This window comes from Pempheris klunzingeri, chromosome 1 (assembly GCF_042242105.1).
Source record: "Pempheris klunzingeri isolate RE-2024b chromosome 1, fPemKlu1.hap1, whole genome shotgun sequence".
Taxonomy (NCBI): Eukaryota; Metazoa; Chordata; class Actinopteri; order Acropomatiformes; family Pempheridae; genus Pempheris; species Pempheris klunzingeri.
Genome location: NC_092012.1, coordinates 4,063,027 through 4,083,684, shown reverse-complemented (window position 1 = coordinate 4,083,684; position 20,658 = coordinate 4,063,027). Strand labels below are relative to the sequence as shown.

At 44.0% G+C, this 20,658-nt stretch overlaps 1 protein-coding gene across 2 annotated transcripts in view; it reads right to left on the bottom strand.

Moving 5' to 3' along the window:
- Positions 1-1,925: 1,925 nt before the first annotated feature.
- The window catches only part of mpped2a (metallophosphoesterase domain containing 2a), a 62,786-nt gene continuing 44,053 nt past the window's right edge, over positions 1,926-20,658 (bottom strand). For both annotated transcript variants that reach the window (XM_070829688.1, XM_070829696.1), the window contains exons 5-7: positions 4,473-4,588; positions 2,519-2,632; positions 1,926-2,054 (exon numbers count right to left, since the gene is read on the bottom strand). In XM_070829688.1, the coding sequence (XP_070685789.1) occupies positions 1,936-2,054; positions 2,519-2,632; positions 4,473-4,588 (349 nt within the window). In that variant the 3' untranslated portion in view covers positions 1,926-1,935. The remainder of the gene's footprint in view (positions 2,055-2,518; positions 2,633-4,472; positions 4,589-20,658) is intronic.

Here is a 20,658-nt window from a genome sequence, read left to right as displayed (position 1 = left end):
GTTTTTTGTTCATTTGTTTTTTGACATAATGTGTTTTGCACCTCAGGGCCACGTACCTGCAATAACACAGCATTCACACATGTTCGTCTTTTGAGATTTCGGAGACTCAGAGAATCAAAGCTGAATTAAAACATTGAGAACTTAAAGCCTGGTTCCATTCTGAGGATTAAAAACCAAGACAAAGCTCGATAAGTAAAAATCTTGCAATTTTATTTGCATATAAAGGCAGCTAAATATATCACAATGAACTGAAAGAGAGAACTAACATTTCCATGAAGAGGGATACAATCAGAGAAAGAGCGAGAGAGGAACAGAGCACAGAAAAGAGCATTTACAGCGGCAAAGTTGAGACAACTATTGGCAACATTTTTTTGTGCTAGCAAGATTGCATTTACACACAGTGCAAAATTAGAAAACAAAAAAAGCAATAAAACACAAATACTATCAGATTTACACTTTAAAGGACAACTTAACCATGTTTAGGCAGGCGTGTTGTTGGGAACAACCAGCACCTGTTGGATTGTGACTCTGACAAATTTTCCTCTCTCATCCAAAATGAATGTCTACCCTACTCGGAGAGCCGATACAAAAAACATTAAAGGAACCTCTGAAGAGCGTCTGATGGGAGCATTAAAGAAACATGTCAATCATACAGGTGCTTACTGAAAAAAATGCACCAGTTTTTCATTTTTTTTTGTCAAACACAACTTTTAGTACAGATGTTTTACAACATGAATATATATATAATATATATATATATATATATTTTATACATTTTCCAAATTAGATCAGAAATCCATAATGGGATGTTACAAAGTTAATTTTTCAGGTTGTAATTTGATAGCTTTCTGTCCCTGCGTTAGTCAGGTGTTGTTTTGCGGGGATGATGGGTAATAAATAAAGGACTTTTCTCTGAGCTCGCAGAGAGTGGGGCTCTAGCTGAGAACATTAAAGCTAGTTTAAGGCAGCGTCCCTGTCAGCCAATAAGAAAAGAGGAACTGACGAGAAAAACAAACAAACAAAAAAGACCCTAAACACAAAATATCAGATGATACAACATAAAACAATGGCATCCATTGTCTGGCCAATGCAAACCCAACATAAGAAATTGTACAAATTCACAAAGCATCATTTATCTTACAGATCTGACCAATATTTATCAAGAGCAAGATTGTTTAACCACAAAATCCCTCTGAAAAAGGAGAATACCGGTGTCACTCAGTGTTCACTTTTACACCCCCCCTCCATGTTTTTGTTTTGCATCGCACACTGTACTTTAGATTTTAACATTTTTGCACACACACTTCCTGAATTAACAAAGACAGGCAGATGTGATGGCACTACGGTACGGAAGGCCAGAGAGGACAAGTGTGTAAATATTCCTCAAGTTTTGTTTTCCTTGGAGCATGAAACTGTAAATTTGCGATCACAATCTGTGATGGATTATTTCCTGGATGAGCTTTCCGCTTCCTCCCATGGCTGTCAGTTGATTAACAGGAAACGGAGCGTAACGCTGCGCTGACATAAAAATGCTCAACTCTGCATGATGAAATCAGGAGGAAAAGGCAAAGTTTCTTGGTCTCACTATGAGGAAGGTGTTTCAGGAAAACAAGCCCTGATGTCTGCAACTACGCTGTGCAGAAAAGCAACAGAAATCGAAGAGGGAAACCAGCATCGTCGGCAGATTTAGAAAAGATAAAACACCGGTATTCTCCTTTAACCCTCCCAGACAAACTCCCCGCCCCGCCCCGCCCGACCCCACCCCATGTCTCCAAATCTTCTCAATCTCAACACCAGCTTGGAGAAGACCAAAAGTTTGCAAAGAAACACTTAGAATTTTTTTTTTTTTTAAACTCGACATATTTATAGAAAAAAAAAAGTAGTTTTCCTGCCCTCCCCCTCCCCCTCCCCCACCCTCACCCCCGTCCTCTGGTCTCAGGAGCTGGAGGGGTTGGGCAGGTCGAACACGATGGGGGGGTTGGTGGGCTGGAAGCTCACGGTGCAGGTCGACGCGTTGATGAACGTCGTGTAGCCGTCTGTCATGATACCGTAGCCTGATGGGGGAGGAAGGGAGGGAGGGAGGGGGCATCAACATCAGAAACTATCCAGTTAGGGGAGGACATTTATAATGAACTGTTCCCTAAATAACTCGCTCCCCTTAATGTATTTCCCTGTTTGTACTCTCGCCTCCAGGTGTTTCCATAAATTGACAGTGTTCTTTGATCACTCGGCACTAATTGCTATCGATAGCTTCAGTTTAAGACGCTTCCATTGTTACTTAGAGGTGACAAATGCTCACACAATGTGGGTTTCGGCTATTAAACACAAAAGCGTTTTATGAGATAATCGATTGTTTGAGTTTAATGATATTCTGGAGTCGGTTCATTAAGGGTCTGAAGCTCACAATAATTCTATTAATGTTACGGAAGCATTAACACATTACTTAGTACTTTAAGAGGAGGAACGGTGTCTTTCACTCTCAAAACACACAGCATTTTGCTTCCTTCACTCTCAGTACCTTCGTGTATGCCCCCGAAGGCATGAAGCTTGGGTCGCACCCTCTTCTGGACCGTGTTGAGCAGCTCCACGCAGCCGACCCGCTGCAGCTCCTTGGGAACCCAGTCCCTGAAACCTACACAGACAGACAGTTGTTTGAAAATTCTCAGCTGTGATGTGGTTTATCAAACTCAGCAGGTGCCTTCATCATGTCGGACCATTTGGTTTTTTACTGTCATTAATGCAGTTTGTGAATATTGTTGTTGAAACGTAACAATCAGAAAACAGATATTCTTTGCCACGCACAAGTGTAAAGTCTGCAGCCTTCGCTTGAGCTGGACGATGGAGGAAGTGCTTTGTAATCTTTGACTTCCTTCCCAGCGTGAAAATGCTTTGCTGTACTCTAAACTCTGAGGCTCTGACTATGGTCTGCCGTACTGTGAACAAAGGCACAGTTTATGGTCGACATACTGAGGAAAACTCACTGAAAGAACAGTTTCAAACAAATTCCTGGGGCTTTCTTATTCACAGCCTTTCCTCATCCAGCGCGGTCAGCTTGATACCGAACCCAAACCCAAAAATCTGAGTTTAACAGTAACTTAAACACCCTCAGTGAAACAGAGCTGCCACAGTGAGGAAACGTTCCTCCTGGTTAATAAACTGGTGTTACCGATTACACTGGACATCTTAAAGAAAAGGTATTCGTCAATTACGCTCATTATCTGCAGAGCACTTACTTTAATCTTTAGCGTTAAATCTGCAGCCGAGGGTTTGGAGTTGCACCAATACTTACGACAATCTTAAGAAATTAAGATTGTAGGATTAGAAAATAACAACACAGAGGGGCCTCCGCAGTCTGAACCAAGACGGAAAGCTTGATTATGTCACTCTACATTGACTAAGGCAGCGACTCTCAAGATCCTCACCTCCCTCTCGTATCCTTCAAAATAAAAGCCTGTGAGATATAAACTGCACAACAGGGACCTCAAATTCCCTCAGAACTGTTGCTAAAAGACAACTCAAGAAAAGACCTTACAGATCTAATCCCAAATATTCTTTTTATTCTTTGACACTGAATCCTGCACCATTGTCTTGTTGGTTAACTTTTCTTACTCTGGTCACATGATCAATAAATCTGACTTGACGTTTTCATCTTATAATTTTATCACCTGCAAAATAACACCGTTAGACATTTTCTATTTGTGGGTGCTGACACACAAAAATGTACCAAATGGGTTTTATTTCCATGAGAAAGAAAATGTTGGTGGTGGGAAACTAACGTACAGACTTCTGAGACGAGCCCAGATGAGGCCCGTTCTTGGTATTTCTTCCACTGTCGTGCCAACCTGCTTTTTTTTCCATTTCGTCTCTTCTTTTGGAGAGCCAACCTACATCTTCTGTCACCCCCTCCCCCCTCAGCCCTGCTCTCCTCTCCTCTCCTCTCCTCTCCTCTCCCATGGTCTCTCTCCAATCGTTTGCAGTGTCTGTCACACTGGTGCAAAATCGAGTTTCCATGCAATCAAACGACCACAGCGGCTGCTGCAGAAGCAGCAGCAGCAAGCCTCCGTAGGCGAGAGGGAAGGAAATCACTCAATAAAGCCAGATGGAGAGTGCAACAGAAAAAAAAAAAAAGGTGGGAAAAAACAACTGAGGCTCGAACACAAGAAGGAAAACTGAATCAGTCTGTAGTGAAAAAAAACTATAACCAAACAATATGTATTTTCTTTTTCATAAACTCAATATTGAATCATAGTGTGTGCTCAGATTGTTCGCTCTGGATACTGTTGGATTCAGATGAAAACTGTGTTGACTTTAGTGAACACACACACACATCTACACACACACACACACACACACACATCTACACACACTGCCTGCTGCGATGCCTCCAGTGACTTCATACAGATTTTGAATAATGAGTCACAACCTCATTAGATATGGTGATGAGGGGACTGTGATTGGTTAATTGAACTCACCGAGTGGAGGTCCGTGGGTCATCAGGATGTCGATGCCTTCAGGGACGAGGTTCCATTTATCCAGCAAAGACTGACCCCGAGGCAGGTTGAACCCCCAGCCGTTAAACCATGGAGTCCTGCAGAGACGGAGGGAGCGAGACTACGTTAACATTACTCTAATGAGTGAAGCAGAATTACTACCAGGAAGCAAAATATGACTGAAGTCAAGCACCTTTTCTTCAGCATGGCATTTCCTAAAAGCTGCTGCAGCAAGAAGGTCTTGTTTTAATGCTTATCGTCTTCCTCCTGTGTCCTTATTTACTGACGGTTTTTTACAGCTTCATCCAGAATCTGTTTTTAAACTAAACGACTGCAAACAAAACCAAAGTGTCTCCACATGACAGACGCTGATGCATGTTGTCTGTCGGGTCTGTTTGTGCCCCTGGCTTGGGCACAGTTAGGAACATTTAAATAGTCCAATAAAAAAAGTTAGACAGTAATAGTAAACGTGATGTGATGATACACTGGTGACACTGATCTTCAGGGGGCAATAAGACGGCAAGATATGCAGCAAGGTGCCAGCAAAGACGGGGAAGAAGTCGAAATCGAAAATATTTTAAAACCCCGCTTGAATTCAACACGTTTGACTTTGACTTTGAGCAACACTGAATGTGAACATAACCTTGTTGTTGGGTTCTAAGAAAGCTCCACAGGTTGGGGGCAACCAGCCGCACACACAAGACTGATACAGTGTCACCTGACAAAGTCGTGATGGCAAACTTACAAACAGTTGCTCATCTACACATCCAGCAGACAAAGAGCAACAGTAGCACTCATTACTTTTTAATGTTTAAAAACAGCTCAAAAGGAGGTTGATGAGAGTAAAAACAAGAAAACAAGAACTCAAAGGTGCTAAAAAACTACATAAAGCTGAGAGGAACAGCAAAGTTGGGTGATTATTAATCATCTGGGAATGTGTTTCATCTACTGCTAATAAAAAAATATAGACTGTAGCAGCTTTGAGGCTGTGTGAGGCCTAATGTAACGGACATGTTTGATACATAACTAAAACAGACTACAGAGAAAAACAATCACAATATACTAATAGTATATTTGTACAATTAATGGTGCAACAGGGCTACGTGCTAAACTAATAATCAGTGATGTTTCTTTCTAGTTCAGTGGAAACACTTTAAATTGAGAGAAACAGCTTAACTAAATTCAATTTATTTATTTATTTTTAGCTTAATATACATGGAAGCTGATGTAACGACGCCACAACAAGATGCATGAACAAACAGGCCTCTCTTCCCCCAGAGGACATGCAGATGCTACACTTCTGTGTACTTTCAGGTTCCTCACAATATTTAGCGAAAATGCACGAGATGGTTAATCATCGCATGCGCCACGATGACTGGACAGCGACAGACTGTTTACACGTTAATAGGGAGCGCTTGGTTTAATGCACCAGAGCAGGCGCTTCAAATTTAAACAGTCACAATCAAGTTTAATTAGTTTTAGAAGCCAGAACTACACGACTGACTGCGCAGGCCGCTAGAAAAGAAAAAAAAAATAAGTGAATTTCTAAACAGTAGGGAGCCACATCTCATGTCAGCCCCCACCCGCTCTGCTACACAGGATACAGATTGATTGACAGCAGCCGGGCCACCTCTGGCAGCCTGGATGGGAGTCTGCAGCTCCCGGGTGACAGGCAGCATCTCAGCCTTCCCCAGCAGACACAAAGAGAGCCTCGATCTGGCTGAGTGGGAATGAGGGATGGATGAATGGATGGATGGATGGATGGATGGAGGGGGGGGGTGAAAACAGATGAAGAAATAAAGCGAAGCATGCGGAGGTTAGATGTGGGAGCGGGGGCGGGGAAACCGTACGGAGAAAAAGAAATCGAGTGGTGGCTGGTTGATAAATTGAGCTTTCATTTATCACAATAGTGGTAATGGCAGACGAAGGCTGACAACAGAGGAAAGGAAGATAGATTATCACCACATAATACCTCAGTATATAAGCTGACCTACTGCAACAAGGCCCCCAAAAAATCCTTTTAATTATAATTTGAGTTTTGCAGCTCAGAGCAGCAGAGTCACTCATGAAAAGATGGTTTTGGCTCCATTATTCTGCGGTTACTTTGGGACAGGCGCCGCATTCAGAGCACTTTTCCCAGTCACTTAGAGATGGTGCTGTGTACGGTGTTTGACCGAGGGGAAATCAGGGCTCCACAAACATCAATAAGCTTTGTTACAGTGAGGGATGGATGCTCCAGCGCTAATCAATACTTACTGTTCGACAGGAGGGCCGAGTGGGGCTAACCAGAGCCCGAGCACACTCTAGATGTGTAAAACATGAGATCTCAATCCCTCCTGGTTCATTTTAAAACACAGCCGAGCTCCTAAAGGATCTCTGCTGAAAATAAAAACACCTCCCCAAAAAAAATCCCATTAATTCAGCGTGGCGAGAGAAAAGTGCATTATAATGCAGTCCGAGCGCCGGCTCAGCCTGTGTGGGTCTGGTGCTTCAGCAGTATTGAGTGTTTGTGTGCCTCGGACAAAAAGGCGGCACCGGCGGCAGACCTGAAGCTCGCTCTTTGATTTGCTCACTCGGTCGTTGCCTCGTTCTCTCACTCGGTGGAGAGCTGAGAAATGAGGTTAGAAATGAAATGTGAGGAGCGCGCAGGGGAGTGAAGGCCACAGACTGAACTGATTAATTAGAACTAATCACACAAATCGGAGCTAATGGAAGTCTAATGGATTACTGGGAAGACTCGCCACTTCTCAGATGGAAGCGCCGCCGCCACCACCGCCGCTGCTGCTGCTGCTGCTACAGCGGCTGTGGTGAGAAACTTGGAAAGCAGTGAATCAGGGCCGAGCTGGCCCGGTCGGCCTGCTGCACCCAGAAAGCACTGGCAGGGTATTTGTCTGGCTCTGGTTTTGACTAATAGCGACAAGGCCAAACTTTGAAAAATAGCCGAACGCATTTATTTTCCCCCCCAATTCAGAAAAATAAATCGTGGTTTCTTGTGGCAAAAATAAATAAACAGCTGCAACGTTGATTTTGCTCCGTGTTTCACATGTTTCCTCCCGCATAAACACATTCATCTGGGAGATGAAACATAACCCCTGACATGAGCCGCGGATCCGGAGCCAACCAAAAGGTCCTGACTGAATGCAGAGCGCGGCGCTGCAGCTCGACGCCACAATGGCCCCATTGTCGACTGTCTGCCTATGAAATATACCTTCCATGCAAGTGCATTTGTTAACCTCCGCCAAGATTAATGACATCCCGGTCACATAAAGGAGAGATTGTTTCCTGTGTGGCTGTGACACAGGTTTTATTATACTGTACTGCTGAGTGTGTGTGTGTGTGTGTGTGTGTGTGTGTGTGTGTGTGTCCTGTGAGCAGAGTGCACGTCCACCAGCATCTGAGTGGGTTGGGAGTGTTGAACAGAATGTACGTTGCCAGTGTCTCAGTCTGTTCTCAGTGTATATATGCAGACCAACGTCTGTGCATGAGTGTGTGTGTGTGTGCGAGTGTGTGTGTGTGTGTTGCGATCAGACTACATTCGGGGCCCAGTCTTGCCGTGACACTCGCCATCTGGAACGCGTCGCCGTGGCAACAAAGGAGAAGCGTCTGGAGGCAGGCACGGTGGGAAGTGGAACACCATCACAGAAATAGAATCAAAGGAGGAGGAAGGAGGTGATGACGAGAGAGAAGAAAGAAAAGATAAAAAAAAGAGGAGGAAGAGGAGGAGGAGGAGTTTTGCAGAGCAACAACAAGGGAAGACGTGGAAAGAAAAGATAGGATGGAAACTTGCTCTCTCAGGTGTCGTGTGTCTGTGGTACGATCGTGTTCTGACTCCTGAGCAGAAAACTTACCGTAAGAAATTATGAAAAAAAAACTATTTAACTCAAACAACAAGACAAAACAAAAAAAAAAAGAAAGGAAACACTGCATCAAAAAAAAAAAAAAGCACGAAAGACCAGTAACCATGGTAACAGGGACATTTAACGATCACCCCCGGGGGAATCAAACGGTGGAAGCAGGTTAAAAACGTGCAGCCCCGGCCGGCAGAGGAGGTGAAGCAGACAGAGGCCATTTAGCCCTCATGTGCAGGACGTCAATATTCAATTAGACCGGTGGACATCATTAGGGCGGCGGCGCAGCGTCTCTCTGGGCGTGACACCGCTCTTAACCCCTCTGCTCCCCCGAACTGCTCACTCCGGGTCCCTAGACAGGCTGCGATACACCCCCCACCCTCCCCATACCACACACACACACACCTCTCATTAAACCTTTCAATTTGACTCCTCTCTCACTTCATGGATCATTTTAACTGTTTTTTTACACCTCACTCAATCAGCTGTTCAAAGGCAAACAGCCTCTGATGGTTTTTTTTTTATTTTGGAGCCTCATTGAGATGAACGATAATTCAGTATCGTAGCATCGACTTGTAGCAGAACTGTATTGAAGTTGTACTTATGTAACCTTACCTTCTTCCAAAATAATTGAAAAACAAAGCAGCTGAAACACTTAAAAAAGTATCCGCAATTATTCTGAGAATCAATTTATCGCTTTCTGACATTTTAAAGACTTTAAAGAAAAGAATAATCTTCATGTTAATTAACACTTAACATAATGGTAGCTCTCATCACTATTATTATTTACTGGCTTTCAGCTGAATCTTACCACACTGAAAGCTCTCATCATATTGTGGCATCATCTTGATAAATCCTCATCTTTACATCACTGACAGTCTGTTTTCTGATGCCATTATGCAAAACAGCAGAGCACAGTTCACTGAAAGCCAATTTAATAATTTTATGTGTGACTGTGCTGACATTTACCATATTCTCAAATCCCTACACTGGTATCAGAAAACTAAATATTCTCACTGAACTGCAATTTTTACTTCAGCCACAGAGCCACATAATAACTGTTGGCCCACATTTTGTACCATTTGGAAACTGCACATTGGCAGATACCTCCTAAATTTCAGAGCAGTATGTAAGTAATATATATCTCTATATATATATATGTTGATATTTTCTGATAAACCAAATAATACACCGATGATCCTAAAGTGCCGATCATCTTTCTGGGGTTACAGAGCCGCATGCGTCTTGTCTTTCCTTCCCATCTAACCTGCTGTTTACTCAGAGGCCCTACAAATGTTTTTTTTTTTCCTCTTTCAGCTAACCAAACTCAATCTCAAGCTCTCTTTCATCCTGTTCTTGAACCCCAAACACACACACACACACACACACACACACACACACACACAGAGCTAACTTCATTTACGCAGAGCAGACCAGCCTGTTTACCCAACACAGTGCAGACTCTCAGCCTCCACTGCTTGTGCCTCGCTCGACATACAGCTGAGATGCAGCAGTACAGACCACACAACAGTACAGCTGTACATGCAAACTACTGTGTGTGTGTGTGTGTGTGTGTGTGTGTGCTATGCAGCATGTAGGACTGACTCCGGTACAAATTTCCCAATGGAGACATTTAAGTGTATCTTGCCTGATAATCTCCTGAGCCCAAAAAACTGAATGAAGATTTCCCCCTCAGATACTGGAGCAATCTTTAAATTCCTATTTTGTCCTGCAAAGCCCCGAGAACGCCCAAACACACCCACCAGATTTCCATTACTGATGATTCATTTACTTATTATTCATCATAGTCAAGATCAAGAGTCCTTAAGTCTCACCGGTGATGGGGCTTGACGTATATGTATACTTTAGGTTATAAAGGTCATCAAATTAATAGACTTTATGTCCAGTGATTGTGACGATAACCTGCACTAAAGTGTTGAAAAGACAGATCAATGAGATTTAGTGGGATTCACTCTGAAGCGAAGAGGAGATTCTTTCCAAGCCGCCATTTGCACGTTCAGCAATCATACAGGGAGAAATTCATCATGCAATGCAACTCTGGGACATGTTGGGTTTACATTAAGGGGCTCAGGCTCGATCATACAGCGAAAACACCAAACTCCCAGATGGAAATATTGGTTATAAATCCTCAAAGCATAACAAAAAAAAAAAGAAAAGCTGTTGTTTTCTTTTTTTTTTTAAATGGGTTCAGCGTGCGACTGTCTGCTCGTGTTCCTGCCTCACTAGACTAAACCATTTCAGCAGTTATAAAGGAGCTTGTTTAAATGTTACTATCGAGGGGAACTATGTCCAAATCTATGAAAATAAGTTAAACAAAGAGGAAAAGCTGGACTAACTTTAACCCACTAATTATATGGTCACATTAAAGGAATTGCCTGTTCCATTTGGCCTGTAGCACAAAAACACACACACACACACACACACAGACACGTCCCTCCTGGGGAGCACTGTGTATGTGTGTGTTTTGGTCGTGTTGAGAGCAGAGATAAGATCGAAACATGTCTCAGGTAAAGTATGATCCTCCACCTAAAAGCCGGAGAACAACTGCACCCTGGGATATCAGCCCGGCGCTGAACACATGGCGGGACGAACAAGCTGCTCCGTGACCAGCCAAGAGATAACAGGAGACGGAGAGAGAGAGGGAGGGAGAGTTGAGAGAGTGTGTGAGCAGGTCCAGCGATCCATCGTGTCTGACCTCTGAGTCAGAGCGGCCCCGGGGTCAGCGGGGGGAGGGGTCTAATTGATCAACCTGTCAGAACCAATGAGGAGGGCCATGTTAATGGGACTTTTATAAGCCCCGCGGGACGCACCACCTGACACTCAGAGCTGTGTATGTGCAAACCAGAGTGCATGCCCTGAGTGTGTACATGTGTGTGTGTGTGTGTGTAATCCCAGAGCCCAGGTAGCCTTATTAAAAGGAGCCAAGTGGAGACTCTGGCTGGGTTTTGACAAATGGCCTCTCAACACCAAGGCCACCTTTGCAAACTTTGGGGACTAGGTAGAAGGCGAAGTCACAAGGGTGAAGGGGGCTGTGTATGTGTGTGTTTGTGTGGTTGTGTGTGTGTGTGTGTGTGTGTGTGTGCCTTGCCCTGCCCCAGCACTAATAACCTGTGCCTAGTGACTGATGGAGTGTGGAATGGATTAATCTCGCTGCAGTCATGCTGCCAAACGCAGAGGCGCTAAGGGTTAGCCACCAGACTTAGCCCGCTTAGGAAAGGCTACAGCCATGGGGACGGGCTGGTTCACACACACATTCACGCACATATACACACACCTACACACCCACACTCTCCCCAGGGTTCGTCTCCACACTCAGATGCAGCCAGATGCAGTTTGACCTGCAGGCCGCTAATGTAAAACAACCGCTGCATCAGCCAGCAGACACTTCGCAGCAAACACAGCTGCTCTCAACGACCCGGCAGCTTCCAGCAATTCAGTACATACAGGTCTGAGTGCGCGTGAAGACAGAGAGACGGTGAGAGGAGGAAAGGGCAAACGCCCAACACCGTAGCAGGAAATCAAATGAGAGCAGAAATGTTCAGATTGTATCCCCTGCCATCATTACATCTGAGAGACTCACTCCCTTCAACACACACACACACACACACAAACCCACACCGTCTCTGCAGCTGGAGATACACTGGATTAGCACAGACATCAAAGCTATCAGAGACTACAGTAACTGAAACTGCCTGTCTGGAAGAGTGTGACTGTGTTGTGTGTGTATGTGTGTGTGTGTGTGTGTGACGGGGGTGCAGAGTCTTATCATGCAGAGAGGGAAATTAATATCAAAAAAGTGCAAAAAAAACAACAACAACACATTTTAAAACTGAATTTAGTGTCCGTGTGTCTGCTGCAGAGGCCTGTTAGCACACTGGGGCACTGAGAGAGGGAAATTATTTACATGTAACCACAGCAAGTGAACAGACCGTTAACAGGGTTAGCTGAAAATATTAAATATTTGCATGTTTCCTCCCTCATAACCAGTCAACAAGCAAGCAAGCTGCTTTTGCATCTCACAGTCTGCTTCCAGTCTTTTAAAGCACTGTAACCAAACACAACCAAAATCCTTTTCAGCTAGGAGCACCACTCCTGGCTGCGCCGCAGCAAATGTGACCCCATGTCATCGAGCTGAACGGCCTGAGAGCATCACATAAGCTGCACCAAGTTTGTTCCATTTTTCTGCCAAAAAAAAGTTTGCCAACAGAATTTAAAAGTTGCCATAATCTCTTAAAATCCCTTCACATAGAAGCTATAAAAATAGCAGCTGTCAAAAATAAAGTGTCATGGCAGTCTTTTCAATTAAATGTGGTGCTTAATGCACGCAGTCACCAAAAAATGAGAGCCACAGGTGGTAGAGAAGAGCTCACAATGCCTGAAGCTATTGACAGTCTCTTTTTCCTAGTTTGAAATAAACACATTGAGTTAAATCAGTTTGGTCTCCCTCTTGTCATTTTTTAACACTTGACAGTTACAACAGCGACTGTGACCAATGCACAACATCCACTCATATTAGCTTAACGTCAGACACACCTGTATCAGTATGCCAAAGTTCGTGGGTATTAAAAACAGAAATGACATTACATGCTCGAGCTCCCAACCAGATTAAATGATTTGTGTCTTGGTGCCTGTGTGTGAAGCCGATACAGTAGTTGTTGTAGAAGTACTGATTTAGAGCTGCCTGTGCATGTGGCAGGTGGGGTTAGGGAGGAGCAGCGAGGTATTATGGGAACACTGATGTGTCTACATGCGAACATGGAATCTAAACTCTTTGAAATATGGATATGGACCGTCAACAAGCCGAGCAGGTCTGAAGAAACTGGAGACCGGACTAATCAGGAAAGGGGGAGTCGGGGTCCTATTCAGAGAGCCTGTAAGGAGACTGGGGGCAGGGGCCGAGACCTATTCAACCTGCCCTGAGACACGGGAACAGGGGTCCCATTACCCTCCTCCGTCCCCGACCTCCATGAACTTGATCCCGGAGAACAATGTAAGAGACGGGAGGGTGGAGGAGGAAGAAAAGAGTGAGGGGAGGCAGGGGGGAGGATAATATCTCTGGGAAATGAGTGAGCTTTCCTCGGTGACAATAACTCAGTGACAGGCAAGGTTTCATTTCCCAGCTCTGTTCCAAGGACTGGGGCCACAGCCTTTTCTAAGGATTTCTAACGGAACAGGGTGATCTGAAAATCGAATGAACACACTTCGTTACACAGGTGTATCGTTCAGGCTGTTTCAAAGCTGTACCCTCTTACAGCTTTTCTTCCTCAGCACAAAGACTATAGCTCCAGGTCTGCAAGTTAATTGAAAAAGCTTTTTGAACATCTCCAAACTTTCATTTATGACACAGAACACTGAAAACAGGAAAAGAGATGAAAGAAAATTATTAAAAAGGATCATTGTGTGTTTTGGCCTCTGCTAGTCATTGTGCCAATTCAGGCCCAACGCTGAAGGTCTACCGCTCTTCAGCAGAATTTTAACAGGAATTTAAAAAAAAGATGCTTAGATATAAATTAGCCAGGAGCAGTGACATTAGGAGTTGGGGAATTCAGTTCTCAAATATTTGTTACTTTAATAAAAACCAAGACAGTGTCTCAAACAAATATATTGTCCAACATTTATATGGAAATACTGATTTAGGACTTCTATAACATTGTTAATGGCCAAAACCATAGACACTCTCTTTCTTGTTCCACACATTCTTCTTCCCAACATCTGCTGCTTCCATCACCCACAATCCAACTGGACCGCTGACATAGTTCAGTCCGAGATCTGGGTGTCTTATGTTAGTAGAGTCTGTTCACTTCTTTCCAACTCCACACCCACAATCTTAATTCTTAGATGCAGCTCAGAACTCGCTGGAGACACTTATGCAAAAAAAAAAAAAAAGAACAATAAAATGGGTGCGGAGGACTTTTCTTTTACGAGCAGATTGCATCCAGTATACCGTTTCATTATAATATCGTATACCGATGTTATAGGGAGCTCTCGATGTGCACAAAGAGACACGACGTGTTTACCAATTGGTGAACGGTTAAAAACAGTGAGCTCGCCGATGCCCCAAAGATCTCAAGCAGGCTAAATATCAGCTCGTGCTGGAGGAGTTGCAAAGGACAGATGGAAGAAAGAACGATGGCGATGGCCAGCATGCGACTCAACTTTTAGTCCATTACTCTACTTAAAACACATTTCTTTTAACATAAGCTACTCCGGCTTAGTTTCTCTTCACAGCTTTCACACTAGTTGGCTTTTCTTGTCACAATCAGATGAAAAGTAAACCAACATCGTACTGCCAAGCTGTTAAATGATGTTCCGGCTTTGGTCTGTATAATTAGTGTGTTGTGTGAAGGCCAGGAGCACACCCTGCCTTGTTCTGACATGACAGGCCAACAAGTCTTTGCAGCAGAGGTCAAAGGTCAAGGGGGGAGGATGAGGAGGGGGTGTTAAAGGCAACAGGAAGGGCCGCGGGGTCAAGCCGCTGCAGATACATGGCACTCTGTTCGTGGTTATTGTCTCGACCTTACAACGAGTGGTTGCTAGCGGGAGCACGGAGACGCAGCGGCGACAATAGGCACAGGAAGGCACACAAACTGGCATTGTTAGTCTCACGGGTTTGTATACAAAGAGCCGGAACACAGACAAAACAAAACACACAAGGCTGAACAGGGCAGCCCGAACAAAGGAGCTCAGGAGTTTCACAGACGCACCCAGAAAATACAGACCCAAAAAATACAAGGTTTATTTGAAATGCAGTTCTTTTAAGGGACAAAAGCTGTTTATGAAACCAGCAGCACAGTAAATGTGGCAGCTACCTGCTGCACGTCAATCAACTAAAAAAACAATTCTGATACTTGATTCTTGACATTTGTTGGCTCCAGCTTCATAAAATGATGAGGATGTGCTTTTCTCTATTACATTAACTGAACAATGGATATTATTAGATTAGGGACAAAACAAGCTAATCAAGGGCGTCATCTTAAGAACTGGCAAAACGTCAAAGGCATTTTCACTATTTTCAGGCATTTTACAGACAAAACAGTGACTCAGGAAAATGATCGACTGGCTGATCAATAATGGAAATTTAAGCGTAAGTTAGCTGCAGCTCCACAACATTCAAATTATGTAATAATTAATTCCAGTCCTCCATAAATGCGGCATATTCCTTTAAATGTATTTCCTAAATATAACTGAATTCTGGTCCTATTGTGGTTGTTTGCCAGACAGTGATCACTGAATGGAGGTCACAGTTTGCCCACCTTTTTATTTACAACACTACATCCCTGCTGACACCTGGGTGTTCCTACCACCCACATCGGGTGTCTAAATTCAGCGAGTGGAGATAAGCAGCGTCCCGTCCTTGCCACTGAAGCTTTGCAGAGGTCAACGGGAAGGAAGGGAAGTGCTGCAGGACGATGTGAATGCTATCACTGCCGAGCAGAAACCAGTAGGTAGGCTGCCCTTCTGTTTATGGAGCTGTCGTTACCTCCGTGATTGATGGCTCACTACAGACAATCCGCATCTCCCTCACGAGCCACATGGCGTGGTGGGAGATGAAGTGGGAGAAGCAAAAGTCTGTGATAGTGTGTTTTGTGTGTGTGGAGAGCACTAGAGGGAAAAAAAAAAAAAAAGACAACTTGAAAAACCAGCTTCAGCCGTGGTGAATGTTAAGCCCATTTTCCTGAGAGCTCTGCAATTCTGTGATTTTCTACATGTCCTACACTGTAAAATCAAACTCTGTAACACGAACCCAAGTAATGGAAGTTTCCCAGTTTCATGTCACTTCATCTTTAATTTTCTATTCATCACATTCAGAACAATTGGAAAAAAAATTGTTGCGTACTTTTGATTTCCTGAAGGATGTTGAGCAATATGGTTCAGTACCTTCTGATTTGATTAACAAAAAGGCTATGAGATACTCTTTTGCTCTTTTGTTATGCCTGTACAATCCCCTGTATACTGAATCTGTATTATGCACCTTTATTATGCAAATAAAATACAAACAAACTAGTCCAGGTAACTCATAACTCTAAGGCAGCATGGCAACCCATACATCTTAAACATTTCCAAAACCAAAGGCATTAACTTTCTGCTATATCAGCCTCAACTCTTCTGCGAAGGCTCTCCTTAAGATTTTGCAAGCGGCCTGCAGGAATTCAGCCACAGTACCATTAGTGAGGTCCAATGCTGATGCTGGGCGATGAGGTCTGGCTCGCTCCACTTCACCATAAAAATGTTGGATGGAGTTGAGGTCAAGGCTCTGGTTCAGGCCAGTCAGGTTCTTCCTCACCGAGCTCTGAAACTATTTCTACATGGAGCTTTGTGCGTGGGCTATTGTCTAAAACACCACTGTGTGCCACTTCTCCTTTAACTGGGACACAGGCGCCCAGAGTACACAGACGTATGAGGACAGCAGGGACCACACATATGCTTTAATTATATATTCAGTGAGTATACAGTCATGTAACCCTTACTCGACGTGATGTACTGTATACAGAGCACTTAAAGTGTGGACTGCTTTTAGAGGACGCAAAAAAATAACACCTTGAACAGTCTGATTGACTGTTTGTCTTATTTTCCCCATTTCACTACTTCATCTTCAATCATTAATGGTTTCTTCCTTCTAAAACTTTGAAGAAAACTCAGTGGAGCTTGCACCTATTTTCTCTCTCTATCGAAACCCTTCCAGCACTTAGCATCTCTACTGTCCTATTCAGACTTGTTGTCACTGATGGTATTACTTATTCATCGGAGCTTCAGCTGCGCTCGCACTTGGCTGGTGACCTTTCACGCCAAACTCTGCAGAGAATAATGGCCGAGGCAGCAAGGTACATTTTGAGCTGAAATCTATGTTTAGGCAGGAAAAACTTGTGGTAAAAGGTGCAGCTAATGCAGGGCCACCACACCTCAGGCCACAGCAGCTGGGGACACAGGGCTTCCTCTGCTTTTCAAATATTTATCCCCTCATAACGTGAGACACAGCATGGGATGGAAAACAAGATGGAGTCCTGCTGGGCCCGGGATCTGCCAGTGTACACACATACACACCAGGACAAACAGAGCAAAGAGAAAAAACAAACAGATGGGCAGATTCAGATGTCAGGGACATACATGCGCCCCCTTTGTAACCACGACTACAGTGTTGATAATGATGGAAACCCACTGCTGCCTCCCTGCTCAAAGAGCAGCCTACAGTTTTTAGCATTTCCTCTGTTGGATGAGCAGGTAGCCTGAGGTCGGGTTCAGGGGGAGAGTAAGGGACCGTCTGACAGATCGCCTCCACTCCCCGGCTGGTTGCTGAGCCATCTTGGGCTCCTTTCCAAGGGATCGTGATTGCATTTGATAGCCTCGAGCATCCTCCTCATGTCATGTATCCCTCCTCATGTCGCAGACATCTGGTTAGCTCTGGGCTCTTCTGGTCTCCCCTGTGCTCCCTGCTGTGCTGGATCGTTTGATTAAGCCTGTATCGCTCGTAATCAGACTCTGAGCTTCTTCCGTTCCTCGTATCTGCAGACCTGCTTCCAAACTGCCTTAAAGTCAGTCACATGACAACAACCTGGACTGGGCGCCAGTCAATCTCAAGGCCGACACACAGTCTCCTCTGACACAAGCCAGAACCTGGAAGAGCTGCACGTGAGAACACAAATGTCCAAATCAGCCGGACTGGATATTAACCAGACTTTACCCTGTCAGCTCCTTTGTATTAATGTCTGAAGAGAACACAGGTGTCCGGAGAATTCGAATTCGCAATCGAGGGACGAGGTCATGACATTTCTATCATGTGACTGCTGGGAAACTGGATGAATGTGTAGTAATATGTGTAGTATTGATAGATGTAAAAACATCATCATTAAGGATTAGTCAGTAGCCTCGTCTGCCTTCAATGTGCAGAAGAGTAATTAATTGTATTTTTCGGAACCATGTCCTGCCTCTTGCACGGTCTACCGAGACACAACCCCTCACCCAAACCAGAGTACTTCCAGTAGCTTTGGACAACCATTCACAGTCAAAATCCTTTTATCAAATTTAGTTAACTTGCAGTCTTTGGAGAACCTGGAGAGAACCTACGCACGCATGCCAAGAACATGCATTAGCACCACCATGCCACTCTGATTTGACACACTATTAGTTTTGAGTTTGGACAGGAGATAAACAGAAAACAGAAAAACATCCACAAGGAAGAACGATGGTGTGTTCGGAGGAGGGAACAAGGTTTTCAGGGGAGACTTAAAGGGTGACTTGTGATTTACTGTATGTCTACTTAACAGTTACAATCAAAAGATATTCTGAATACATTACATCATTTATTCATGAGCCATCCTCCTCTCCCTGCACTGTACTTTTCACATGTTATTTATAGTTTCAGGTCCTATGATTCTAACGTGTGCAAATACATTTTCAGTCTAAATCAAATGTCTACTCTTTTAACACATCATGCACAAGTTCATGACATGCCACCAGACAGCGTAGGATGAACTCGGCTATTCATTAACACTTCTTCAAATTTTTAGCTGCATGAAACCTATTTATTACCCCTTGCTCACCTGCCCCATCACTAAGCTATTCATTATCAAGGTGACTAACCTGCACAGCCATTACCTGCAATGCTATTTATTTCCTGTTAGTTAGTGCAGGTATGCTGTTAACGGGCGACATGCCATTAATTCTGCAGGTACAAAGAAAGACGTGACCCCGTTTCAGAGAGCTGCGGTGAGCCTTTTCACCACCAACACACAGCCGCTGTGTGTTTAACGGGCCTCATAGGGGAAAGAGACTTGTAGTGTGTTTACACAGTGGCATCTCTGAGCTGGTATTAATAATAGAGCCACTTAGCATTCAGACGCACTGGTCTCAGCCACGCTGTTTGTTTCACAGGTCATTAAATTTATGCCGCAGCCCTAATGTTCATTACAGCAGCAAACTGGCCAGGGGTCTGTAACACTCGCTCACTGTCTTTAATCCCCCGCTGTATTCCAAACACCGGCTTCCTTTTCATCCCTCGCCTCTTTCTCTCTCTCTCTCACATCTCCGTCCTTTGCTGGACAACAATCTTTTCCTGGTCTAATTAAAAGGACTGCACCAGTGTTTCCAGGTTTCTTGTTCTTTTATCCCCCTCTGTTCTGACCATAATTTTCAACCACCACACACAGGCAAAATGCATAATTTGAAACAAATGCCAGGACAAATATCTTAGCGTGGAAGAAATGTTGGTGTTTTTAGAAAACTACACCCTGTGTGGTGTAGAGTAGCTCTTCCACCTGTGAAAGCTGTACCTGCTGCACAGAGTGGCTGCTGTGAGGCCAGTTTTGACAGTTTCACCTTCGTATGTGAGACTGGCAAGAAAAAGCTGATCCCTGCTCAGGTTTAACGGCTGTTAATTCCACATCCACTGTGAACAAACCAAAGTCACCATGCTGCAAGCTAGCCGAGCTGGAGGTCAAAATGATAGACAAAAGGCACACACAATGTGAAAACTCATTAAGGGGTTTTATATGGATTTCAAAGAAATGAGGAGACGGGAAAACAGCAGGGATTTATACAAGCAAACAGGGAAATATGAATTAATGAGTTGGCAGACTTCTTTCTGGTCATTATTATATTAAAATCATTAACCTTGTCTGTCTTGTACCTCTATACTCCTCTCTTCCAGTTGGGTGCCTATACTCTGCGCCTCTCATCAGGTGCTTCAGCAAAAAAAAAACCCCAAAAAACATTGATCTTATCCATCACACAGCTCAAAAACAAAAACACACTGCCGCTGCGCCAGAGCGGCAAAATACAGCAGTCCTGATGGGGGGCAGATTTAATGCGCGGACCAGGTTGGGGGGCACGTTAAACATGCACACACACTGTAAGTCAACACTGCGTGGATTCACGTCGCAACCTCAAACAGCAAACTGGTCCCACGGGCTCCAACCGCCCACCAATCCCTTCATTATTCCTTAATGCGACTGATTATTCTCTTTAGAAAAAAACAACAACACTGCCACACAGTTCTGCAGGAGAAAACACAAACACTAAGACACAAGCAAACACTCTTTAATCTAATTAATCCTCTTGGAAATGTAGCGCACTTTGAAGGCCGAATGTACAGCCGCTGGAGGAAACCAACAGCAGTTGGACAAGAGAGCAAAACGGAAAATGTTCCTAATAGGAAGAATTTTTCCGGCTAAGATACTGACTGTTCATGTCAACAATCCTCTTGACCGCTTACACCCACAGGACCACGATTCCCAAACTAACGTGATGAAATAGATAAACAATAAAGCGCAGAATAAAAAAATCTGTTACTTAACAAAGCACAC